The sequence below is a fragment of the Diceros bicornis genome, chromosome 2 (genome assembly GCF_020826845.1).
Source record: "Diceros bicornis minor isolate mBicDic1 chromosome 2, mDicBic1.mat.cur, whole genome shotgun sequence".
Classification (NCBI taxonomy): Eukaryota; Metazoa; Chordata; class Mammalia; order Perissodactyla; family Rhinocerotidae; genus Diceros; species Diceros bicornis.
The window spans coordinates 44954133-44977594 of NC_080741.1; the positions used below are offsets into that span (position 1 = coordinate 44954133).

Consider the following 23462-nt stretch of genomic DNA (forward strand, 5'->3'; position numbering starts at 1 on the left):
TGAGTGAGATGACAGTTTGAGCCAAAGAAGTGGCAGTGAGAATGGATAGAAGGAGAGAGATTCCAGAATCACTTAGAATGGCCATTTGGACATGGGAGCCAAGGAAGAGGAATTGCTTAGCTCAGCAGTTCTCAACCCACATTGTGCTTTAGAATTAAATATGGTGCTTAAAAAATATACAGATGCTCAAGATGCTCAAGCCTTGGAAATTTTCATTCAGTGAGTCTGGGATGGAGCCAGACATGGAACCATATTAAAGAGTGGGCCAGCTGGGCAGCTGCCTGGGGTACCAATTTATAAGGAGGCCTAAAACATCGTTAGAGCAAACTGGAAATCTGACTCCTTAGAACTGGTGAAGGTGAAGCTAGACTCACTCCTGATGAAGTAGGAAGCACCCTCTGGTGGAAATAAAATATTCCTCTTTGGCACTAACCTGTCTCAGCCGAATATTTCCTACCTGCAAGGCACACTTGTGTAACCAGAGGCCCCACCAGCAACCTGGCAGCGGCCAACTGCCAAGCAGCCAACATTCTGAAAGAAAGTAATACACAAAGTGCTGTTTCCTAGAAAGGAGGGATTTATTGGTTATCTAAGTTAAAAACTAATATAGCTTCCAAAAAGTTGTCTAGTTCAGAAAAAAAAAAATCACAAGCTAAAACTGAAGGGGGATGTGGTGTGTAGTCTTAAATACAGTGGTCAGGGAAGTCTTCACTGAGGAGGTGAAACATGAGCGAAGACCTGAAGGAGATGAAGGAGCGAACCTCCCTAGGGAAATCTAGGGCATTTCAGTGAGAGGGATAGTAAGTGCAAAGATCCTGAGGTGGCATAGTGCCTGGAGTGTTCAGGAAACAATTAGGAGGAGAGTGTGTCCTGGAGCACAGTGAGTGAGAGAGAGTGCAGGTGATGATGTTAGAGAAGCAGTGAGGACCAACGTGTGGGGAGGCTCCTGAAACCTGGGGTTTTACTTTGAGGGAGATGTGAAGCCTCTGGGAGGGTTTAAGCAGAGGAATGACAAAATCTGATTTATAATTTTTCTCAAGCAACTCTTCTCAAAAGTAATTTTATTCGTGTAATTACGGTGGATTAAGTTATGCTACAGTAACAATCCTCAAATCTTAATGGCTTAACACATAAATTTATTTCTCATTCACTCTCATATCCATCCAATGAGGGCTCATGGAGGCTCTGCTCTTCTGCTCACCCAGAGACCCAGGCTGACGGAGGCTCCATCCTGACACAAGCTTTTCAGCCACTGTGTAAAAGAAGGAATGTGGCCAATCATGCCCTGGCTCTTACAACTTCCATCAGAAGTGATGTCACTTCCACTTACATCTCATTGGCCAAAGCTAGTAAGATGACCACACCTAACTTCAAACAGAGTGGAGGCGTACATCCTGACCACTGTCTGAAAGATGGAGAGCTAGATGTTGGTGAACAGCTCTACTGGCTACCATTGTTCAGCTCCTTGGAAACACAGCTGTACAAAATCTCCATGTCAGCAGAGAGCTCTGCATGACTAAGAGCTCCATTGGGTGTGTGTGTGTGTGTGTGTGTGTGTGTGTGTGTGTGTGTATGAGGGGGGTGGAGTTTAAAGGAGTTCTTCTGTTTTTCTAGAAGAAAAGAATAGTTAGACCCACAGGTATAAATCTCCACCTCTTGCAAAACTGAGTTTGGCTCAAAACTTTAAAAGATACTTTTTTCATTCTCATCAGGTGTTCAGAGCCCACAGGGCTGAGTCTGATTCATGACTCAGCCTCAAGGCACCAGGTGCTACCCACACTCCCAGCAGCTCTGGAGGAAAGCCTGTCCCCCAGCGCAGTCCTTAGGCCTAGGAACTCCACCTGAGGTGGGGGAGAAGAAGGTAGAAGGTCTGCTTCTTTGCAGCTTCCGTATCTTCCCCTGACTTTTTATTGCACTGATATGTGCACTGCTGATCTCACCCATCGAACTGGCCACTGGTTTTCAGAACGAGATGCGAGCAGCCCAAACATTGTACATGAGGATCTCCTAAGGTGTGGAAAGTAGACATTACAACTTCTATTTCTGCTATATTAATCTTGCCCTTTCAAATTTTTTTTGTTGTTGTATGTTTTATAATAGGTAGATAATAAGGAGGTACACTTAACGTAACTTGTAAATATGTAATGCATATATTGGAGGATATACTCAAAAACTTATTGCTGCTGAGATGAATTATCAAAAAAGTTTGGAGCCTGCTGATATAGATAGAGTTCTTTGAGGCTAAGAGACAGTATGTGTTAATTTTTGTTTCATGTAGCTTTTTATTGAAGTTTAACGTACATACAGAAAGGTGCACACATCATGAGTATTACAGCTTCATGAATTTTCATCTGTAATTTGTACTGAAATAAGTAGCCAGATAGAGAAACAAAATACTAGGAGCACCACAAAAGCCCCCTCATATCTCCTGCCTAGTCATGACCTTTCCCCCCGGGAACCACTCACCTGACTTCTAACAGCAGGAATTAGCATTGCCTGTTTCTGTGCTTCATATAAATGGAATCATACGTAGGCCTATTTTTGTGGCTGGCTTCTTTCCCTCCACAGAACGTTTGAGTGTGGTTGTAGTTCATGAATTCTCATTGCTGTAAAACATTCCGTTGTGTGAATACACCACAATTTACTTACTGTTTGTACTGTTGATGGAGATTTGGGTTGTTTCCAGTTTAGGACCACTGCGAATAATGCTGCCAGGAACTTTCTTGTACACGGCTTTGGTGCACATGTGTAGGCATTTTTGTTGGGTGCATGTCTAGGATTTGCTGGGTCACAGGGCACGTGTACATTTAGCTTTAGTAGATAGCCAGACGGTTTTCTAACGTGGTGGTACCTCTAACTCGTTCTTGACATTAACACCAAACACACGGTGCGTGGCAAATATTCCCTGGGTGAATGCATATAGAGTGAGGAAGCAGGGGGACAGGGAACAAAAAAGTGCATGTCAAAGATTGTCAGCATCGTAGACATGCTGAGTCATAGAGTCACAGCCACAGACATGGCTCTATGGGGGAGGATGTCTTCGGGGAAGTAAATTGTCACATCTAGGGCCGGCCCCGTGGCTTAGCGGTTAAGTGCGCGTGCTCTGCTACTGGCGGCCTGGGTTCGGATCCCGGGCGTGCACCGACGCACCGCTTCTCCAGCCATGCTGAGGCCGTGTCCCACATACAGCAAGTAGAAGGATGTGCAACTATGACATGCAACTATCTACTGGGGCTTTGGGGGAAAAAAAAGGAGGATTGGCAATAGATGTTAGCTCAGTGCCGGTCTTCCTCAGCAAAAAGAGGAGGATTAGCATGGATGTTAGCTCAGGGCTGATCTTCCTCACACACACACACACACACACACAAATTGTCACATCTAAGATAATATGGACCAGTGGTCTGAATTACAGGATTTCAGAGCCAGAAGGAATCACTGTCAACTAGGAGTCAGTAAAGAAAGAGAAGCTGATTTTTTTAGGCAGGATCCTGTGAGGGGCAGATGGAGTCATTGAGAGCCGGGGTGCATCCTCAGCTCGGCGGGTCCAGAACTGCTTACCCAGCTGTGGTCATTCCTGGCGTGCTGACTGCTCGAACTCACTCTGGGTAGTAAAACTGGCAGTTGTTCATTTACAGTGGAGTTCCTACACTCCCCATGTGGGCACCTCCTTAGCTGAGAGAGTATCGGGTGAACAAAATGGTGCTGAGCTTGGGAGTCTGGCTTCAGAGTGTAGACTCTGTTCTTGAGTGACACTGCACTGGGCCAGGCCGGGTCCTGGAGCAGCTTTTCCCAAGTGTGTCCCCTGAGTCCTCAGCTGATTGCTCTGAAAAAGAGTTCTGCATCCAGTAAACCTGGGAAAAACTGGGCACTCTCTTCCTGTCTCAAAAAACCTCAGTGCATATTAGCATCATAGGCTCTGACAAGTCCTATTGCCAAAAATAAAAATCTGTTTAACTGTGCTCAGCGTTCTCAAACTTAACCAACAGAATCCCTGCCTTTTAAATTCTTTTTATATATAACAGAACACCACAAAACTCTTGAAAATATTAATCTAAAGAAATATCTCTGTTCCACTCTCTAGTGTTTTTCAAACTGCACTCATTAGATATTAGTGAAATAAAGTTAGTGATTTGAGACTACCATTAAAATAATTAAAATGGAATAGAATAGAAAATATCAGAGTGTGCCACATGTAATAATGTTTTATAAAACTTTGTTTTAGTTACATTTATACATATTTATTTGTGTAAGGGGTCACGACATAGAATGTACGTCTTATGTGGGTCACAGTTGGAAAAGGAGACTCAAAAGACCACGTTGTCTCCTCAAACGTCTGGGCGAAACACTGAACACTTTGTGCTGTAGCACCCCCTCTTCCCTGCCATTCCTCATTCAGTGCTCAGATTCTCCATCCTCCCTGTCCTCCCTATGCACAGACAAGCTGCAATTTTTAGCACTGCATCCCCCCTCCCGTGCCTGGCTTATCAATGTCTTCCTCTTCCTCTCATGCTCTAGCAAATAGACTTTGGTTTGCTAAACTACTTACTATCTGGCCTCAGGAAAGTCACTTCAACTCCCTAATCCTAGGTTTCCTCTTTTGTAAAATGATGATAATAAATTTTCTCTCTCAGGATTGTTTGTGATGATGAAATGAAATAACCTATGGAAAGCGTCTGGAACACAATAAGGACTGAAAAAATACTTTCTCTTCGCTCTGCCCCCCCCCCATACACACACACACACACACACACACACACACACACACACACACACACAAACAATTTAAGGACACTCTCTGGGTCTTTGCTCACCTTAAGAGGCACTGTCATCAGTGACAAGCTCAAAGCATTCTGCAGCAAGTGACTCCTGGGAAGATGCCAGTTTCTATCCATCTAATAATGATTTTTGTTAGTTTCAATCTTGGAGGGTAATATTTCAGTCTGGTTCCCAGATTCTCTCAGGCACCCTACTGCTGACTCTGCCCCCATCTCCACTTTCTTGCCTATAGGCTCTTAAGAATCCTGAGATCCAAACAGTGGACTTACGGACACAGGTTTCAAAGAGGTCCAGGCACTGGTTGAAGGTCACTCAGCTGTTAACAGAGGGGCAAGCCCCCAATTCCACGGCAAGCCCAGTCCTCTTTCCAACAAGGAGCATGCAGACCCTTAGGTCCTGCCCCAACTGCCACAGCCCACGTAGGTGACCCGGGGGACACAGGGCACTGTCTATGCATCCGTAGCAGATGGGTCAGTATCAGCCACTTACTCCAGCGAGTTAAACACTGATTAGTTCTCAAGGAGAAAAATTGTTCGTTTTTAATGACCTTAAGTGGTCAACGGATTTTCCTTCCAAACCGCCCTTGGAGATAGAGCCCAAACAAGGGTATGAAATGCCAGTAAAAAAAGACTTGTCTTTCTGAGGCTTTGCAGGGGAGAGCCATGTTTTGGCGACCCTCTGCAGGTCCCCCCAGATTGCCGCGGGCTCACACAGTACCCGCACACCTTGGAGGCGGAGTCGAGGCGATGCACCCAGACCCTGCTCCGCGCTCCTTGCGGCCCGGCCTGGCGCCCCTCGCCGCCCTGCCTGGGCTCACCATCCGGCGGGCAGGACCGTTTCTCCTTAGCACCTGGGCCCGTGCTCCAGGCGGCGCGGCTGCTCGAGCCCGGGGCAGGGCTTTTATTGTGAAAGGAGCTCCCCCCTCCCGCGCTTTCGGGGAAGTGGAGAGGCTGGGCCGGGACGCGCGGCAGGGACTTTGCAAACTCTGCAAAAGTCCCTAGCTGATCGCGGAGGCTCGGGCGGCGGGAGGGCTCCCGCAGGACCGCAGACCCTCGCAGACCCGCAGATCTCGCGTGCATTCACCCAGACCTCCTCTAACAACCCCACCCATAGAGCATCCTGGCGCGCGTCGCACGCCCTAGAGTTGTCGTGGGGCCACTTGGCCGCTGGGAAGCTGTGGACCTTCAGTCCGGGAAACCCGCGTCCAGGGAAGCCTGGAGAGCCACGGCGCCAGGGGCGGCCCGGGGGCGGCGGGATGAGCTGGCGAGCCGGCTGAGCGCGCCGAGGAGCTGGTGCAGTCACCGCGGAAGACATGGTAGGACTCGCGGGCGGGTGGAGTGGGCACCCAGACAGGTGGCTGCGGGCAGCGCGCACCCGCTCTGAGCGCGCGGAGCCTGCGCGGTTTCCCCGGGCGGGAATTATTCCCCAAAGGGTGCGTGGGGGGGCGGCGGCTTTCATTTCTGCACCTAAGATGGGGGGTGGGGAGTGGGGGAGCAATCAGCTTTGCTGCTTCCCTTGGCGGAAAGGACCGTAATAAGGGGTCTTTCATTATGGACCGGCACACCCTGGCTGAACCGTAACCCACTCGCAGCGCTCCACAAGCTTCATCCAACCCGCAGGGCGGGGAGAGGAGCGGATTCCATGGGGGCAACCACGGTAGCCTCTGATGGGAGAGACGCCCCTGAAGTCACTTTATTCCTCTGAAAAATGCATGTGATTTTTGTATTATCTTCTATAACTTAGCCATGTTTTAATATTAAAAAGTAATGCCATACTTTTATACGTTTATTACCATAGAATTAAATTGGCCCTGGTAAGGTTCCAATGCTTGGCTCTCCGTGCCCCACCTCCCTCCACCTCTTGGGACCTCAGGGCAGATGTGGGAGCGCTGGTCGGCCTGGGATATCATTCGTGAAGCCAGGGACCCTGTGAACTTTGCCCTTCCATTGATAAAGCTCACGGACACCGACAAGCAGAAGATAGACCCTTTGAGAATGCGATCCGGGCGGCTTCGCTAAAGCACATGTGTAGCCTCAGGGAAGGGGCTTCCCCCGGGACTGGCTGCTGATTAGCTCCCCTTCCAGGTAGAAGCTACCTGCAGCCCCACCCCCATGCACTTCTGAAGTTCACTGCCCTGGCCTGGCAGGTGTCAGCCCCTAGGATGAGTTTGAACTCTGAAGGAACCCCCAGGGGCTCTCCTGTCTGCTTCTGTGGACAGCCCCCCTCCCCAAGCTCACAGAGGGCTGACTGGAGCTCATTGGAGACACTTCTCAGGGAGTTTAGCTGTGGGCCTGGAGTTCAGAAGGGCACCTAGAGATTCCCCTCTAGGATGGAGGGCCTCTGGGAGAACAGCTGCCTGCGTGCAAGGGTGTTCTGGCAGTGTCAGGGGAGAGGCAGCGGCTGAGGGCTGGTCCGCAGGAGCTGGGGGCTCAGGGACAGGTGCCTGTGAGGCTGTGTGTGTGTGTGTCTGTGTTTTGCCTTCCCCCCACATAACACTGTCCCCCCAATCCTCTAGGTTTTTTTCTCAAAGCTGCTAAAGAGAAAGAAATAATGGAATCTTAAGGTTGGAAAAGGAGATTGATCAGAGGTACAGGATGTGAAACTGCATAGTGTGGAGATTTTTACTACAGAATTCCCTGTTCAGGGGCAAGAGTGTTGCCAGAAGAGAGTAGGGGGCCAAGGCCATCCACTCAGAGGGCCATTACTGCTGTGCAGGAGTCTCCTGGCTTTAAAGGTGTCTGTGGTAGAGCCTCTCAGGCCTTCTGCAGTGGAGGCAGAGTAGCACGGAGGGGAAGGTTCCTGGCAGCCTAGGGCGCAATGCTGTGTTTGCTCCACTGCCAGTGTGGGCTTCCTGTTCCTGTGAGTAGCAGTCTCCTGGCTTCTCATCCTTAGTCCTGGGGTTGTGTTAGGAAGAGGACTTGAGTCAGGATCTCACTGTGTCAGGGTCCACTTGCCAGAGAGAGGGGCCTGATGGGCGACCTCTGGCAGCAAAATGGCCTTGGAGATCTAAAAGTTTCCTTTGCTTTTACCTCTGAATGAAGGGTCCTGTGGTCCAGAGGCCTGGGGGCCCAAGGGGCAGCCTGGCACTGGCTGGAACCAGCAAAGGAGGAGGAAGGGACCTGGGGATCCTTTGGGGAGCCTCAGTTTCCTCCTCTGTAAAATGAGAGATTGAATTAGATGTCCTCTGAGTTGTCATTTAGTTCCGAGAATGGATGATACATGAATAATTCTGAGGTTGGACGCCAACCCTGGTGTTGACCTCTTCTTAGCATGGACAACTAAGAGGGTGTGAGGAAGAAGTGGTTCTCAGCCCTGGGTCTGACTGCTCCCAGACCAAATCCAGGGTGGGACCCCAGCAAGGGATTTTTTTTTATGGCTCCCTGTGTGATCCCAGTGTGCAGCCAGGAGTGAAAACCACGGGGCTAGAAGGCTGAGGGAACAGCAGCTGCACTCACCCAGATGTGCCTGCATCTGTAGAAGGTCACCCATGGAGAGAGTCCTAAAATAGAAGGCTTTGGGGAACTTCATCTGGGAAATGATACGTGTGATACGCCCCTCTGGGGGTATCCCTCCATAGAGTAACCTCTTTTAATTCATTAAAACTGAGATGTGAACTTCTCCAACTTGTTTGAGTAGGCTATCCTTCATCCAGTAATTCCTTAACACCATCATATTACTCACCCAAGGTACATAAGATAGGAAAACCTGGGTTAGAAATATAAAGTGAAAAGTCTGGAATCCTTAAATGTCTTTTTGCAGAAGTGAGCACTGAGCTGCAGGCCCTGTGAGGGCATTTTTGATCATCCTGAAGGGGGTGTGGGTCTCTGCGGGGGCTTGCTGTGTATATTTCCAAAGCCAAGATTGGAACAATTGGCACCTTTCCTTATAATAAAGGAGGGAGACTTGATGTAAGCCAAAGACTCTGAACTCGGATGAAAAATATTGATAGAAGTTAAGACTATTCCTGCCAACTTAAAAAAAGTTTTCTTCCTGATTCTTGGGGAGTAAATATATATATGTAATATAAACAGCCATGCTGCCAACTTCTACAGGTAACCACAGTTATCGTTTCAGTGTATTTCCTACTCTCTTGGAGTGTTATTTTAAATAGTTGAGATTATACCGAATATGCAGTTCTGTAGTCTGATTTATTTTAGTTCACTTTTTATCAAAGCATATTTCCATGCTAAAAAAAACTTCATAACTATGCTTTTAATGCTCAGTACCATGATTTGGATGATCATCTCCCTGCTTGTGGCCTTCAGGTCGTTTACGCTTTGGGGCTGTTTTTAGTGGCGTGTGGCCAGCTTCTGATTATCCGTGGAAATGGGGATCTGAGTGCCTGGCTAAGTGGAAATTAGACAAGCGCACAGGAACAAATTGCTTCAGCCTCTTTACTACAACCACCCCCGAGGGCCCAGAGCATGGGTGTGAGGGGAGTTTCCTCTTGTCTGTCTTCACTCTGTGCTGTGGGCGTGTCATCAGGCAGGTGGCTATGGAGGGACAGGGGTTCCAGGAGAGCCCCTACATGGGTCACTTCTCCTCAGAAGAACCAAGAGCTCAAGATCCTGGAGGTTAAGACTCGGAGGGGGAATCTCCAGGTGAGGCAGCTGAGGCCAGAGAAGGGATGTGATTTTCCCCAGGTCACTCAGAGCTGGGCTAGAGCGCAGGTTTCCTAGTTCTCCCCCTGCCTCTCTCCACCAATGGTGGTCCCATCACAGACATGGTGGCCTCTTCATATGCTTGAGGCATTTGGTGCAGCTTGGAGTGGTGGAGAAAAGGCACAAGGTTTTAAATCAGAATGAGGTTTGTGCCAGACTCGGCTACTGTGTGGCCCTGAGTAAACACTCCAGTACTCTGGCCCTCAGGCCCCACATCTGTAAAATGGGGTTATAATATGGGATTTTATGAGGAGCAAATGGAATCATGGAGGTGAAAACACTTGGTGCCCCAAAGGTGCTATAAGAATGGGGGTTTTATAGAGGGCCCACAAAAACAGGTTTACTTTTTGTTGGGACCTAAAACAAACGGCAAGGAAGCCACCGATGCATTTCATTCCATACCAGTCAAGGGAGTGCTTCTGGGACTCCTCTCTAAGTGTGGATGAAGTATTCTATTTATTCTATTCTAAAACAATTTTCTTCCTCCTTTAAATCTCTCTTCTCACCAGGCAGGAAATACCCAGCCTGTGGGAGTTGTTTGCCCAGTCTGTGTGCCCTGGGCCTCCTTGCTGAATGCTGGCTGAATGAGAAGGCACCCTCCACTCAGCTGCAGGCCCCTGAGTGTCTAAGGCTGAGTGCCTGGCAAATCACGCTGCCAAAGGTCTGAGTGAGTCCCTCGGGTTCTCAGGCTCAGCCGGAGAAGAGGTTAAACTGGTTTTGGAATCAGAATTGGGAAACATGACATCCAGTCTTTGGAGCCTGTGGGGAACTGGATGCCCTCTCTCTTATGGGCACCCCCTCGACTTGCAGCTCCTGCTGCCTGCGTGAGCCAGGCTCTGCACAGAGCTGGCCGGGGAAGCAGAGGGTTTTAAACAATCCACTGGCCCCAGCCAGACCAGGCAGGGGTTGGTTCAAAAAATGGTGGAATGGGAGTTGGGGGGAATAGGCCTCACAAAGAAATGAGTTCCTTAGCTGTTTCAGGGACCAGTGAGAGAACTGTGCTTCAGATGGGCCTCAAAGATGCTTACAACTCCCTCAGAAGAGGCCTGGGGGGTCCCAGCCCTCCTTTGCTGCCCAAGGTACCAATGTAGAAGCCGAGCACATCAGGTTTCCTTGAGGCCCGGGTGCTCTGAGCACCCTGGGCTGTCTTTGCTTGAATCATTTTCTGATGTGACTGCTAAAGCGTTTCCATCTGGGCTGTTTGGGGTGCAATCCCTGTATTGTCTGGATGTGTCTACACAAGCCTGTGTCTGAAGGGCCACCTGGTCTGAGAGTGAGGAGGGAGCAATGGTTTGTGGGTGACCCCCAGGCTGTCCTTCTCTGTGGCCCCCCCCCCCCCACCACACACACAGACACAGACACATATTCTTGGAAGTGGCCTGTGGCCTGGGGTCTGGCCATATTCCCAAGGGCCTGGCCTGGTGGCTCCAGAACTGCTGAGTGGAAGCTGGAAAGTGCTTTAAGATGGCAGCTGGTGAGTTCAGGGGTGAAGGGAGTAAGAGTGAAAGGGAGGGAGAGGACGTGGAGGGTGGGGGGACAGTAGGGGCCTCACGCTGGGCTCCAGGCCTTGACTGGTTCTGAATGAACGCACCTCTCCTCTGGGCAGGGCCTGAGTTTACTCCCAGGGGCTCTGGAATTCTTGAGCAGCACTCCTAGAAGGCCATGAAAGGGGAATTCACAATCAATGTATAAGTGTGTATTAGTGCTCCCTCTCTCTCCCTGCTGCCTTGCTATTCATTTGTTCATCCATCCATCCATCCATCCATCCATCCATCCATCCATCCATTTGTTCATTCATTCATTTAGAAAATACCTGTTTTAAGCCAGACATTTTGCTAGGGCAGAAGATATAATGGTAAATAACACAGATCCTTTCCCTGGGGAATGTGCACTCCAGTGATACTGCCTGTGTGTGCCTGTGTGTGTGCCTGTGTGGGTGTGTATGTGGGGCGGAGCAGGTGGTAGGTTCAGGGGAGAGGGAAGCACAAAGAAATGTTTCTGTCCTGTGATCTAAATGCTCCAATGAGGATGCAGAGAAGGGTGCTCCTCATGCTGGATGCCCCCCAGCGTGAGGAGTGAGGGGCACAGGAGGCTCCAGGAGTGTCTCAGGATGGCCTGATTTTATCAAGTGAAGACAAGAGAAGCCACTACATATCTATTAGAAGAGCTAAAAAACAAAACACCCTGACAATATCAAGTGCTGGCGAGGATGCAGAGCAGCTGGAACGCTCCTACAGTAAAGGTGGAAATGCACAGTGATGCAGCCACACTGGAAGTCAGCGTGTCGGTCTCTTATAAAGTTAAACACGCACTTACCATATAATCCAGCAATCCTATTGCTATGTGTTTACCCAAGAGGAATGAAAACATGTCCACTCAAAAACCTGGATCCAAATGTTTACATATGGATAAATGTTTATAAATACAATGTTTATATCCAAAGCTTCATTCATAATTGCCCCAAACTGGAAACAACCCAAATATCCCTCAACCGTAGATTGGATAAACAAACTGATCCAGCCATACCTCAGACTACTACTCAGCAATAAAGAGAACAAACCATGGATATACGCAGCAACGTGGGTGGATCTCAAAGGCATTATGCTGAGTGGAAGAAATCAATCTCGAAAGGTTACATTCTACGCGATTCCTTTTATATGACATTCTGGAAAAGGTGAAACTGTGGGGATAGAGAACAGGGGTTAGGGATGGAGAGGCTGTGACTACAAAGGCACGGTATGAGGGAGGTTTGGAGTGATGGAGCTGTTGTATCCTGATTGTGGTGGTGGTTCTATCCATGTGCTAAAACCCACAGAACTGTACACAAAAATGTCAGTTTTATTGTACGTAAATTAAAAAAATAATATAACAAGAAGAAGAGGGAAAGGCAGTCTAGCAGAAGGAACAGCATGTGTAAAGCCCTGGAGGCAAAAGTGAGCTGTCAAAAGTTGGCTGGGAGGGAGTTGGGGGGAACCCCCTGGAAATGGGGCTAGAGGCAGAGCCTGGCTCTTGTGCATGAGTGGTCTCCCCACCCAACTGGGGGTTTGTGTTGTAATCCTGAGGGCAGAGGGGGCAATGGAAGGGCTTTTGAGCTTGGAGACTTGGGATTGTGTTTGCATTTGAGAGAGAAGTTTGGAGGGAGGGGAGACTGCAGGGAGTGCAGTGGAGCGGGAACACCTGGGGAATGATCTTGATCCGAGGGGACAGGATACAGGAATGGGCCCTGCGGCTGGCCAGATGGAGCAGGTGGGAGGGATATATTTGGGCAGGAGAAGCTCCAGTCCATGGCAGCCTCAGATGGAGCCTAAGGGCAGGACAAGAGTGACTTCGGTTTCTTGTTCAGGCATCTGGGTATACAGGCCTCTGTCTGCCTTCCTCCTCTCTCTTCATCTTCATTTTTATTTATCTTATGGTGTCCTTCAACTAGTCACACTTAGAAGTAATCATGATATAGAAGTAACATTTAAAAATGATACTAATCATTTTAATTCTATAAACTAGATTATTATGTTATATTCTTAAGAGCCACGGTGAAGTGTTTGACGTTTCTCCCTTAATCCTCCCAATTGGTTTTACCATTATAATCATTAAAATAGGATGGAGATAATTGCAATAATGAATGAGTCCGGCATTATTTATGTCGCCCTAGCCACCTCGCCTGCAGTCCCCAGTGCCCTCTGCCAGCCAGTGCAGCCGCAACGGTTCCCTTCCTCCTGGCCCCCAGCCCCCACTGACCACCCTGCTGGAGGGTGGGCAGGGGCTGCGACCACTCTCTCTCCTAGCCCGCCTTCCCCTAGTCCTGTCATGGGCTTGGACTCGGGTTTCTGCTAAGTGGCCACAGGAAGGGGCTGTGTCACATGCTGTTTACTTGTGGGCAGTTTGTGTTTGGCTTTCGAGGGTATTTGCTTGCAATGATCAAACAGCCTGTTTCAGAACCATCTGGAGAATTCAAACCCTTCCATCTTGGCTTGGGCAGCAGGTTCGTGGTTCCATGTTTAGGAGCCAAGTCAGGTAGGGATTTTTCCAGAAACACCATCAGCCAGAAAACTGGTCAAAGACAGCAGAGGGGATAGCACTAGAAGAGAGAAAGGGAGAGAAAAAAGAGAAGAGTCAGAGCCAGAGATGTCTGGATGCGAGATGAGGAGACCGAGGCTCAGAGACAAAAAGGATCGGCCCGGTGGGGGTCCTCTCACCCCTCGGGCAGCTGTGCTGGAGCAGGCAGGTGTCCTCGCAGCCTGTGAGCATGCCGCTCCGGAGGCTCGGGGCCCCAGGGCTGCGTGGGCACGGTGTTCTGGGCTGGGTTTCAGCAGTGCGTCGCCCTCCGGCAGAGCAGTGATGTTTTCCCCTGGCCTGGCTGGCGAGGGCTGACTGCCACTGCCTCTCTGTGCTTCACATGCCCGGGCGTCAGCCCTGTGCTCCTGTTGGGGGAGCGTTATCGCAGAACAACTCAGCTCGTCCAGCGGCCGGCCTTGCCTCTGTCCAGACTGGTTTTGCACCAGTGCTATGAGGTGACTTCCAGTGCACCGGACACCGGGGAATTCTCAAGACCTTCTGCCTCTTACATCTCATTCTCCACATTTCCTGGAAGGAGACCATCCCTGTGAATCTACTCCTCCATTCCAAATTCCCTTCATACACACACACAAGCAACTTACACCTCCCTCAGTGATTTCTCCAATCCAACTAAGTACTTGGTGGGTAGTGTTGTCTGTGGTTGTCTTCCCATCTGGACTGCAAACTGAGGACAGAGGCCACACCTTTCTTCTTCATTCTGGCAATGATTTAAAAAGTTGCTTTTGTACTTTTAAATGCTTGGTGCCAGGGAAGACCCAAATATAGTCAAACCTGCGAATCAAAGGGTCGTAATTTCAAAAAGTATAGGATCCATATCCCCCTTCATCCTTTTCCCCGAAGGAGGTAAATGAACTCCAGCCCCAAGGATAGGTGATAGCCAGCCAGGTGGGAGGCAGGGAGTAGGAGTACTAGGCTCAACCTGTGCCCAGGACGGGGTGGGGGTGGCTTTGGGTCACACTGTCTGGGATGTCTGGGCCTGGTGGAGGTGGAGGCTGCAGCCAGTTTGAGGGCTGGAGGCTGGGATGGCCAGTGAATGGGCCATTTGGATGTCCATCCCTGTGTTGGGAGGAGGGTGGGCGGGACACACAGGCCTCTCTCTCTGGGACAGAGTGGCTCTGTTGTCTGTTCACACAGAGGCTCAGTGTGTACCTCCCGGGGAACCTGGACCCTGGCTCAGGGACTGGCCGCCGGCGAGGTGGCCTCCTGGACAGCACGAGCTCTCCTCCGGGCCTCCCACACACCTGGCCACTGTCTGCAGCCCCAGTCCGAGTCAGCTCACACAGTCAGTGACCGAGTTCTGTCTCACCCCCTCCCCCAACTCCCCCCACTTCTCCGGATGCTCTAGAGATCCTGTTGCAGCTACAAAGATGCTATTGTATTCCTTTCTTTCAGGACATTGTCTCTTGAAACTCTAGTTAAAATCCCTTCATTTCCCTTTGGGGAGGGGGTGCGGATGGCTGACTGGGCAATGCCACCCTCTTTTGTCACTTTGCTGTGAGTCAGGAAAGGCTTCTGGCTCCTGGTTCACACTCACTCATCTCCCTGGCAGTGGCCCAGGGTGAATGGGATTAAACGGTAATTGTCACAATTCCTTACTTGGTACAGTTTAAAGCATGAAGGGTTCTGAGGGTGAGTTGTAATCAGAGCTGAATTCAAACCCTTCTTACCACCTTGGGCAAGTCAGTGAACCTTTCACCTCTCAGCCTCAGTTTCCCCATGAAGATAACACTGCCCCCTTGTGGGCTTGTGTGTTTGATGCTGTGATGAGTGTAAGGCACCTCATACAATAGTCATCAGCACATGGTAAGTGCTCACTTAATGGGAGCTGTGATGACATTGTCCCTAGATCACAGACAGGGCTGGAGATGCAGCATGGCTGGGCCCTCTAGGATGTTAGTAGGACCCTTCAGTGCATCAAGGGAAGCAGGAGTTGGGGGGCAGCCTTGGACCCTCGCTCCCCTGCAGAAGGGGTTCTGGAGTGGGGGAATATATGCTATAAAGAGACTGCCTTTATACCAGCCATGTGGATCCATGCCTACAATGGTGAACTAGAGAAAGGCGGAATCAAATGGTAGGGAGAAGGGGGACAAAGTTCAGGTGTTCTTGACCTGGGGTCCATGCTAGAATTCAGGGGAGCCCTAAACCTGGTTGAAGAAAAGTTACATCTTTATTTTCGCTGGTGTCCAACTGAAATTCAGCATTTCTTCGATAATGAATGCAGGCGTTAAACACAGTGGTGTCAGCAGGACCTGTGACTTTGTTACCAAGAGGAATCAGATGTTTTCTATCGTGAGAGCAGAAGCAGAGACTTTGAAATATAGTCTTTACTCCTCACTGCTTTGGAAGTACGTTTGTTATTAGACCTGCTGATAGATCTTGTTATCTAATGTGTTAATAAATAAGCACATGTATTATTATATCACACATTTATTTTTTAGAATATTTTGATCACTGTATTTCAGTATAATTGATTGCCTTTGTAATCCTATGTCTTTTATTTTATACATTTAAAAAAAAGCGTCCTGAGAAGGAGCCAGGGCTTCACCAGGTGGCCAGAGTAGTCTTGGGTACTGAAAAGATTCAGCACCCCTGCTTCTGTGCAGATATTCACCTGTGTGATCTGATCTTGGGGCATGCCCAAAGCCCCCTTTGCCTAAAAGTGTTTTTCCTCAGCTTCTACTCCAGGGTCATTAAAAAAATTATCTGCAACAAACTTCTAGTGTGTGCTAGACACTGTGCTGGGTGTAGGAAGATAATTCCCCCTTATACTAATAACATTTATTTGCACTGGGCTTTGTAGCTTTGTATTTTTTTATTATCTCATCAAATCATTAATCCTTCAAATGTTAAGGCTGGTATTATTAGACCCATTTTAGAGATCAATACATAGAGTAATTTAGAGATCAATGACGCCGAGTAATGGCCGAGTCCCGCCGTTCATAAATATGAAGGACTTCAAGTGGGCTCTCCAACCACAAATGTGATGCTCTTCCCACTCAATCAACTTGAAAATTCTTACACTTAGACGTAGCCCTTTTATTTTGATAGCTAGTCTTTGGAAATTTTCTGTTAAAAGTAAATAGCCTTGGAAATGAGTTCTTGTGTAGAGCGTTGCCCTGAGGGTCTGTCCCGGGAGCATCTTGTTTAGACACAGGAGAGGGAAGGGCACACAGCTGGAGCAGGAAGCACTGGAATTGGGCTGGATTTGGGGAGCCTGGGGAGAGGACAGCCTCGGGGGGCGTGAGGGCAGGAGACACAGGTGGTGGGGTGTGTGGGAGCCAAGTGTGGGGGGATGGGGAAGGCCAATGCTGGGGGAAGGAGCTCTGACAGGGAGGGCGAGCTCTGAAGCCCGACTTGTCTCTCTTTTGGTGTTTTGCTTGGGGAGCCTCCAAACCATGTGGGGCTGAGCCCCAGACATCTAAGTGGCATCTCCATGAGGGGCTGAGGGAGTCTCTGTTTCTGGAAGCCTCTGACGAGAGTGCCTGGGACTGGGCCGAGAGGGCATGTGATGGACAAGCAGAGCATTTTCTTTGTGAAAATCATGAAAACAGAGACCTGCTGCTCTTCTCTGACTCTGAGAGCGTCGCTATGACACCGCTGGGCACTTCCCATTGTCTCCTGTCCTTGGCACGGCTTTCTCCCTCAGTAGACGGTGAACCCCTGGAAGGCAGCAGTGCCAGTGCAGTGTGGATGCAGAGGACGTGCTCAACAAGGGTTTTCATTGGTTGGTAGCCTCTCCCATCTTATATTTCAGCCTCTCCAGAGTTATCCAACAGAACTTTCTGAGATGACGGAAATGTTCTATGCTGTGCTGTCCACCATGGTGGCCAGTACTCACGGGTGGCTATAGAGTACTTGAAATATGGCTAGTGCAACCAGGAATGGAAATTTTTCCTTTTAATTAATTTAAATGTAAATAGTCACATGTGGTTAGTGGCTCTCATATTGGACAGTGCAGCTCTGCACCAAGAAGTATAAACTGAAGTGCTGATAGAGCCCAGGCTGCTGGCATAAGTGAGAGAAGTGGGCTGGAAATAGTGAAAAAAAAAATCAGTCTATGTTTTATTTTCTCAAGTTCTATTGAACTATGGTCAAAGAAGTGTTTATCTTCTATGAAAAGCAATAAGGCAAGTGAGATTCCCAAGGTAACTGTCCTTCTTCCTCCGTGTTGGGAGACAATAGGGAGTGGTGGGGCCTGTGGTGAACAGCAAGGAGGATGTCATTGAGAGAGGGAGCCATACTCTACTCCGGCCATGTGAGAATATGGGCCCAAATTCTGGCTAAAACTACCCCTTTTTCAAGGGAAGCTGGCAACCTGTATTTTTATGTGAAATATCCTGGTTTTTAAACACTGGCTCAAATTTATTTAAAGTATTTCAGGCCAAACAAAACACATCTGCAGGCCAGATTCAGCCCAGGGATCCCAGTTTACAAACCTTCCTTTAGGCCCTATCCTGAAGAAGTCCATATAACCTACTATGACGGGGATGAATTTCAAGCAAAGAGTGAGGTGGATTCTTCCCTGAGCATCCCTAAATGGCTCAGCCTCCCCTGTTGTCACGAGTTGGGTTAGAAGAAGGGAGAAGTGTGTCTGGAAGACACAGATCTGCCCCGTCCTCTTCTTTGGGGTGGTGTCCTAGCCTCTGAGTACTCATAGAGTAGAATCTCTGGAAGGCTGGAGCTGATCCACCCAGAGAGCAACTTGCTTTATTTTTTCAGCAGGAATCTCCACTCCCTCCCCACCCCAACCCCACTCCCTCCCCGCCCCAACCTCACTCCCTCCCCGCCACAACCTCATTCCCTCCCCGCCCCGACCTCACTCCTGGGCCTGAGAGCAAAATGTATGGCTGTTAATATGAAGGCAGCCAATAATTCCAACAAATGACAGGGTCTCCAAAATTCCATCTGGCCTGTGGTGTTCCCACACTGATGCTCTTGTGAGCTGGAACAAAATGGTAATTCAGTTATGGATATGGAGAGGGCTCCTGGGGCCAGCAGGGCTGCAAAAGCCCCAACAGTATAATCAATGTAGAGATTGGAGCAGAGCACCAGCCAACAGGGAGGGGGAGATAAAGGACACCAGTTAACCCCCTCCCATCTCAGGAGCAGGCAGAGGGCTCACACGCCCACCTACAGGGCTTACTTTCTCAACAGAGGTCCAGGAGCCCTACCCTGGAGGTAATCCCATGGATGTTGCTAGAAAATTATGATCATATTAATAGTAACAATACTCACACTGACTGAACTGAACTATAGGCAGGCTCTGTTTTGGATGCCTTACCTACAACAGCTCATACAACGCTCACGGAACCCAGTGGAATGATTTTGTTCTTATGAGTGACAAGTCGTATTCTTTTCCCACCAGAATGTCACCATCATAAGGGGAGTGACTTTTGTCTGTTTTGTTCATGATGTATTTCTTTTCCTGGAGCAGTGCTTGGCTCAGGTATATCTGCTCAGTGAACTAATGAGTGGACCACCCTATGAGGGAGGTACTGTTCTTATCCCCATTGTACAGAGGCAGAAATTGAGGCAGAAACACGGCAAGGATGCAGTGGAGCTAGAATCAACATTGGGGCAGTGTGGCTCTGAGCCCATGTGCTATTCATGGGCTGGTGGTGGTAGGCAAGCCTGGTGAGCTGCTGCCTCCCTTTGGGCCCAGCGATGAAGCTTGTCAAATAGTTTGGGGACTGGAGAAAGGTCGTGATGAGAAGATTTGTTCTGGGGGCTGGTCCTGTGGTCAGGGACTTAGTGGGTACCTGGGGCATCTATACTGAACCCGAGGACTAATGGCCTCTCTGGAGAATGTGCACAAACCCGGAGAGGCACTCTGTCCCTGGAGCAGAGACCTGGCAGCTGCATGTGCAGAGGACCCTGTGCAGAACCGCACATTCCCCGCTCCCTTCATGTGCTGAGCAGTGGGTCAGAGCTGAGCTTGGAACCTGGGCTGGAATACTGTCCCCTCTGCTGTGAGGCCGAGGGGCCCTGTGATGGGAAACCCCAGCAGCCAGGATCCTTGCTTGGGGGAGGAGATGCAGAAGTTTTCCTTCCTGCCCATCATCTACCCTCTGTGACCCACACCTTGGCTGACACCTGCAACTCCCTTTAGGAATCACAGGAAGGTAGTTTTGTGTATGACTGTGCCTGGGGATCAGTGAGGGGGTCTGGGATCAAATTGCTGGTCTGAGGTGGGCAGGCCCTCAGCAGGTCCTGCTGGTCGTACCTCTGGGCTCTGCTCAGCAGGGGCTCCCTCTTGGCCTGACTGTTCCTTTTTTGCTGAGGAAGATCGGCCCTGGGCTAACATCCATGCCCATCTTCTTCTACTTTATATGTGGGACGCCTGCCACAGCATGGCTTAGTAAGCGGCGTGTAGGTCCATGCCCGGGATCCGAACCCGAAAACCCCAGGCCGCCAAAGCAGAGCACGTGAGCTTAACCACCATGCCACGGGGCCAGCCCCACTGACTGTTCCATTTTTCAAGTGGGAGGTATGAAGTGTGCAGCTGCTGTTTTCTTGAGAGAGATCTGGGATCCACAGATGGGGACAATCTTCAGATTGGAAAACAACATTTTCCCAAAAATACACCTCCTGCGGGCTTCTCATCCATGGGCAGCTCTGACGCTCACTGTGCAGCTCTTCCCCCAGCTGCACCTCACGTGACGCTGCAGGGAGGAACCTGCCTCCCCCTCCATCTCCCCCCCGCTCCTCCTGACATTTATTGAGCATCACTGTGAGTCTGGAGTAATTGTAAGCTTCCGGCAGTTATTTAATTGGCATAACTTTCCTATAAGGTTGTGTCTCAGGTTGGCCTCCCCCAGAAGCTGACATTGAGACGAGGATTCCAGCAAGTAGTTTATTTGGACGATGTCACCAGAAGACAGCAGTGGGGGGCTAGGGGAGTGAGACGGGGAAGGCAGCTGATGCAGGGTGTATGGATGAGCAGGTTCCTACCGTGGGCAATGGGGGCTCATTCCTGCTGGGGACTTCGGGGAGACGGCAGAACATGCCTCAGAGTTGTCCGACCTGAGGGGTGAGGAAGATGGAGCCTTCACTCGCCAATTCCTGCCTGTCATGGTGGCGGGCTGGGGTGTTAGCCTCCCAGCAGGCATACTCCTGCATCTGAAGGAAGCCTGCAGGCAGGGTGCACAGGGTGCCTGTGGGAGGGAATGTGGGCGGGGCACAAACAGCACCTACTATAGGCAGGTGTGTCTGTTTCCCTCGATTTACAGGTAGGGAAATTAAGGCATATTCCACATTAGTGGGTCACTACCAGGTTCTTTTTTTAAGGGAAGGGAAGAGAAGAGAGAAGAGAAGACAAGAGAGAAAGAAAAGATGAGACATTATACCTCTTAAGGGTAAGTATCACTTCATGAAACTTGTATTTCAGTTATACACACATACATACAAATACACACACACACATTGGGTCACAATGTCAAACGTATTCCTGTGGATATTGGTAAAAAGAAAGTTTGAAGGCCAGTGGGTAAAGGACACAGCTGTGGCAGTTAGGACCCAGTAAGAAACAAAGAGGGTAAGTCACTTGCTCAAGATCACACAGCAAGTAGGTGGTGTTGCTGGGATTTGAGGCCAGACAGTCTGACCCCAAAGTCTCTGTGCTGAATGCTGTGCTGCCGTTGGCCACTCCTGAAGTCCTTTCAGTGGTGCTGGTCATTGCCTGTTGTTTATCGGTAGGGAGGATACTGCTGGGAGCACAAACTCTGTAGAATGAACAGCTGGAAGAACTCAAAATTTAAGGGGTCTCCACCCAAGAGTCTGTTGGGCAAAAGACCAGCTGTTCTGGAATATCCTGGGGACCTCAACACCGGAATGAGGAGAGGCTAAAGGAGAAGAGGTGGGGCGAGAGTGGGGAGAGGGCAGGGCCAGCGAGACGGGCATGCTCAGAACCAGGCCTCCAGAAAGAGCTAATGACTGGTACCTGGCGTCTAGGGATTGGACCTGTAGCCAGCTCCTCAGCCCAATTTGTCCTTTGTTGTAGTGCACCCTTAGTGGGACAATAATAATGGCAGCTACTGTCTTTCGAACAGTTGTATGTCCCTGCCACTTCTTTATGAGTTTGATACACATTAACTCGTTAAACTCACCGTTAAAGAGGTCGGTGCCAGTATTTCCACCATTGTAGAAACAAAGAGCTAGGACACTGGCCCTGGGAGTCCTCCCCTAGCAAGGGCCTGAGCCCTCTGCCTCCCGGGGTGATGGGCATGGCCCTGTGTGGGGGGCCCTCCTGATGGCTCTTCCTTCCCACCGGTTCCCCACCCCCTCCCTATGACCCTTGTGCTAACTGGGGTTTTGCTGGTGCGAATTCACCTGTTACCACCTCTCTGGTCATGACTAGCACTGACTTGGTCTTTGGGGTCATTGGCAATGCCCACATTTGGGTGGGAGACTTTCCTGTCAGTGTCAGCTTTCTTAGGATAAACAGCGTGGGAAAAGCCTCTGGTTTCTTACCAGGTCCTGACTGTCACAATGTCACTTAACCCATTGGCTTTCAAAACTTTCTTTTACCAATGTGCCTAGGAATACATTTTACATCGTGACTCAGTATGTGTGTGTCGGTGTGTAAAACTGAAATAAAAGATTCATGAAATGATACTTAAACTTATGAGGTACGATGACTCATGTTTTCTTTCTCTTTTCTCTTTTCTTCCTTTCCCTTCCCTTAAAAAAATGTTGATGGTGACCCAGATACTACTAATGGGTTTCAACTCACAAGGTGACAATCTGATTGAACTCTCCACTCATTTTAATAGAGCCATTCCCCTTCTTGAACTTCAGATTCCCAGGAATGAGGCCAGTTTGGAAGGCAATGTGCCTGTTTTTGCATTTTCAAATCATGGTGCCTCCCTGCCAACATATATTCCATGTTCTGGACCAAGCTGGTGCACACTGGTGCTTCTTCACAGGCCAGTGCCCGCCACACCTGGCAAACTCCAGGTGAAGGTACTCAGCAACCTCTGTCCGGGACCAATTGTCAGCCCTAAGACCACTTCCTTGCTGTTCCTCCTAGAGTGGGGTGCGGGGGAGGGGGTTGTCCATTGGGTCTACTATGGCTGCCTTCCCCTACTGTCCACCCTGCCATAGACACCCAGATTCCTGAGGTAGGCATGCCAGACATGGCCCTTTTGGAACCCTTGTGCTCAGGGACTCCTGCAGTAGGAAGACACCTTCAAGTAGAGGCCACATGGCCAATCCCGGCAGCAGCCAGGTTAGGGGCTGTTAGTTCCCTCTTGCAGCTGTAACAAATTACCATGAGCTTGGTGGCTTAAAACAACACAAATTTGTTCTCCTACAGTTCTGGTCAGAAGTCTGAAATCAGTTTCACTGGGCTAAAGTGAGGGTGTCAGCAGGGCTGGTTCCTCCTGGAGGCTCTAGGGGAGAATCCTTTTCCTTGCCTTTTCCATCTTCTAGTAGCCACTTTTATTCCCGTGGCTTGTGGCCCTTTCCTCCATCTTTAAATAGCATCTCTCCGATCTCTGCTTCCATCATCACATTGCCTTCTCCTCTGTAGTCAAATCTCCCTCCTATAAGGACACTTGTCATTACATTTGGGCCCACCCAAGTAATCTACGATAATTTCCCCATCTCATGATCCTTAACTTAATAACATCTGCAAAGTCCCTTTTTCCATATAAAGTAACCTTTGCAGGTCCCAGGGATTAGGATGTGGATATCTTTGGAAGCCATTATTCAGTTTATCATGGGAGTCATCCAGCCTTTCTGCTTTAAGGACCATGAGTTACTCCCCCCTCATCAGCTGGTCTAGTCCTGTGTGGAGGTCAAGCTAGGGCTGTGCGCCCCTAGGGGTTGAATGAGACCAATGTGACCTTCAAATCCTTTCCCATTCCCATCTACCAAAATAGGGCAAATCAATACTTATCAGCTATGTAACAAATAACTGCTGTGTTCTACCACTTCCAGAGTTAGGTTTAC

General features: G+C 49.5%; 1 protein-coding gene across 1 annotated transcript in view; it reads left to right on the top strand.

The window, feature by feature from the left end:
- Positions 1-5806: 5806 nt before the first annotated feature.
- GASK1A (golgi associated kinase 1A) overlaps positions 5807-23462 on the top strand; it is a 59072-nt gene continuing 41416 nt past the window's right edge. The window contains exon 1 of the mRNA XM_058555959.1: positions 5807-6091. Within this exon, the coding sequence (XP_058411942.1) occupies positions 6089-6091 (3 nt within the window). The 5' untranslated portion in view covers positions 5807-6088. The remainder of the gene's footprint in view (positions 6092-23462) is intronic.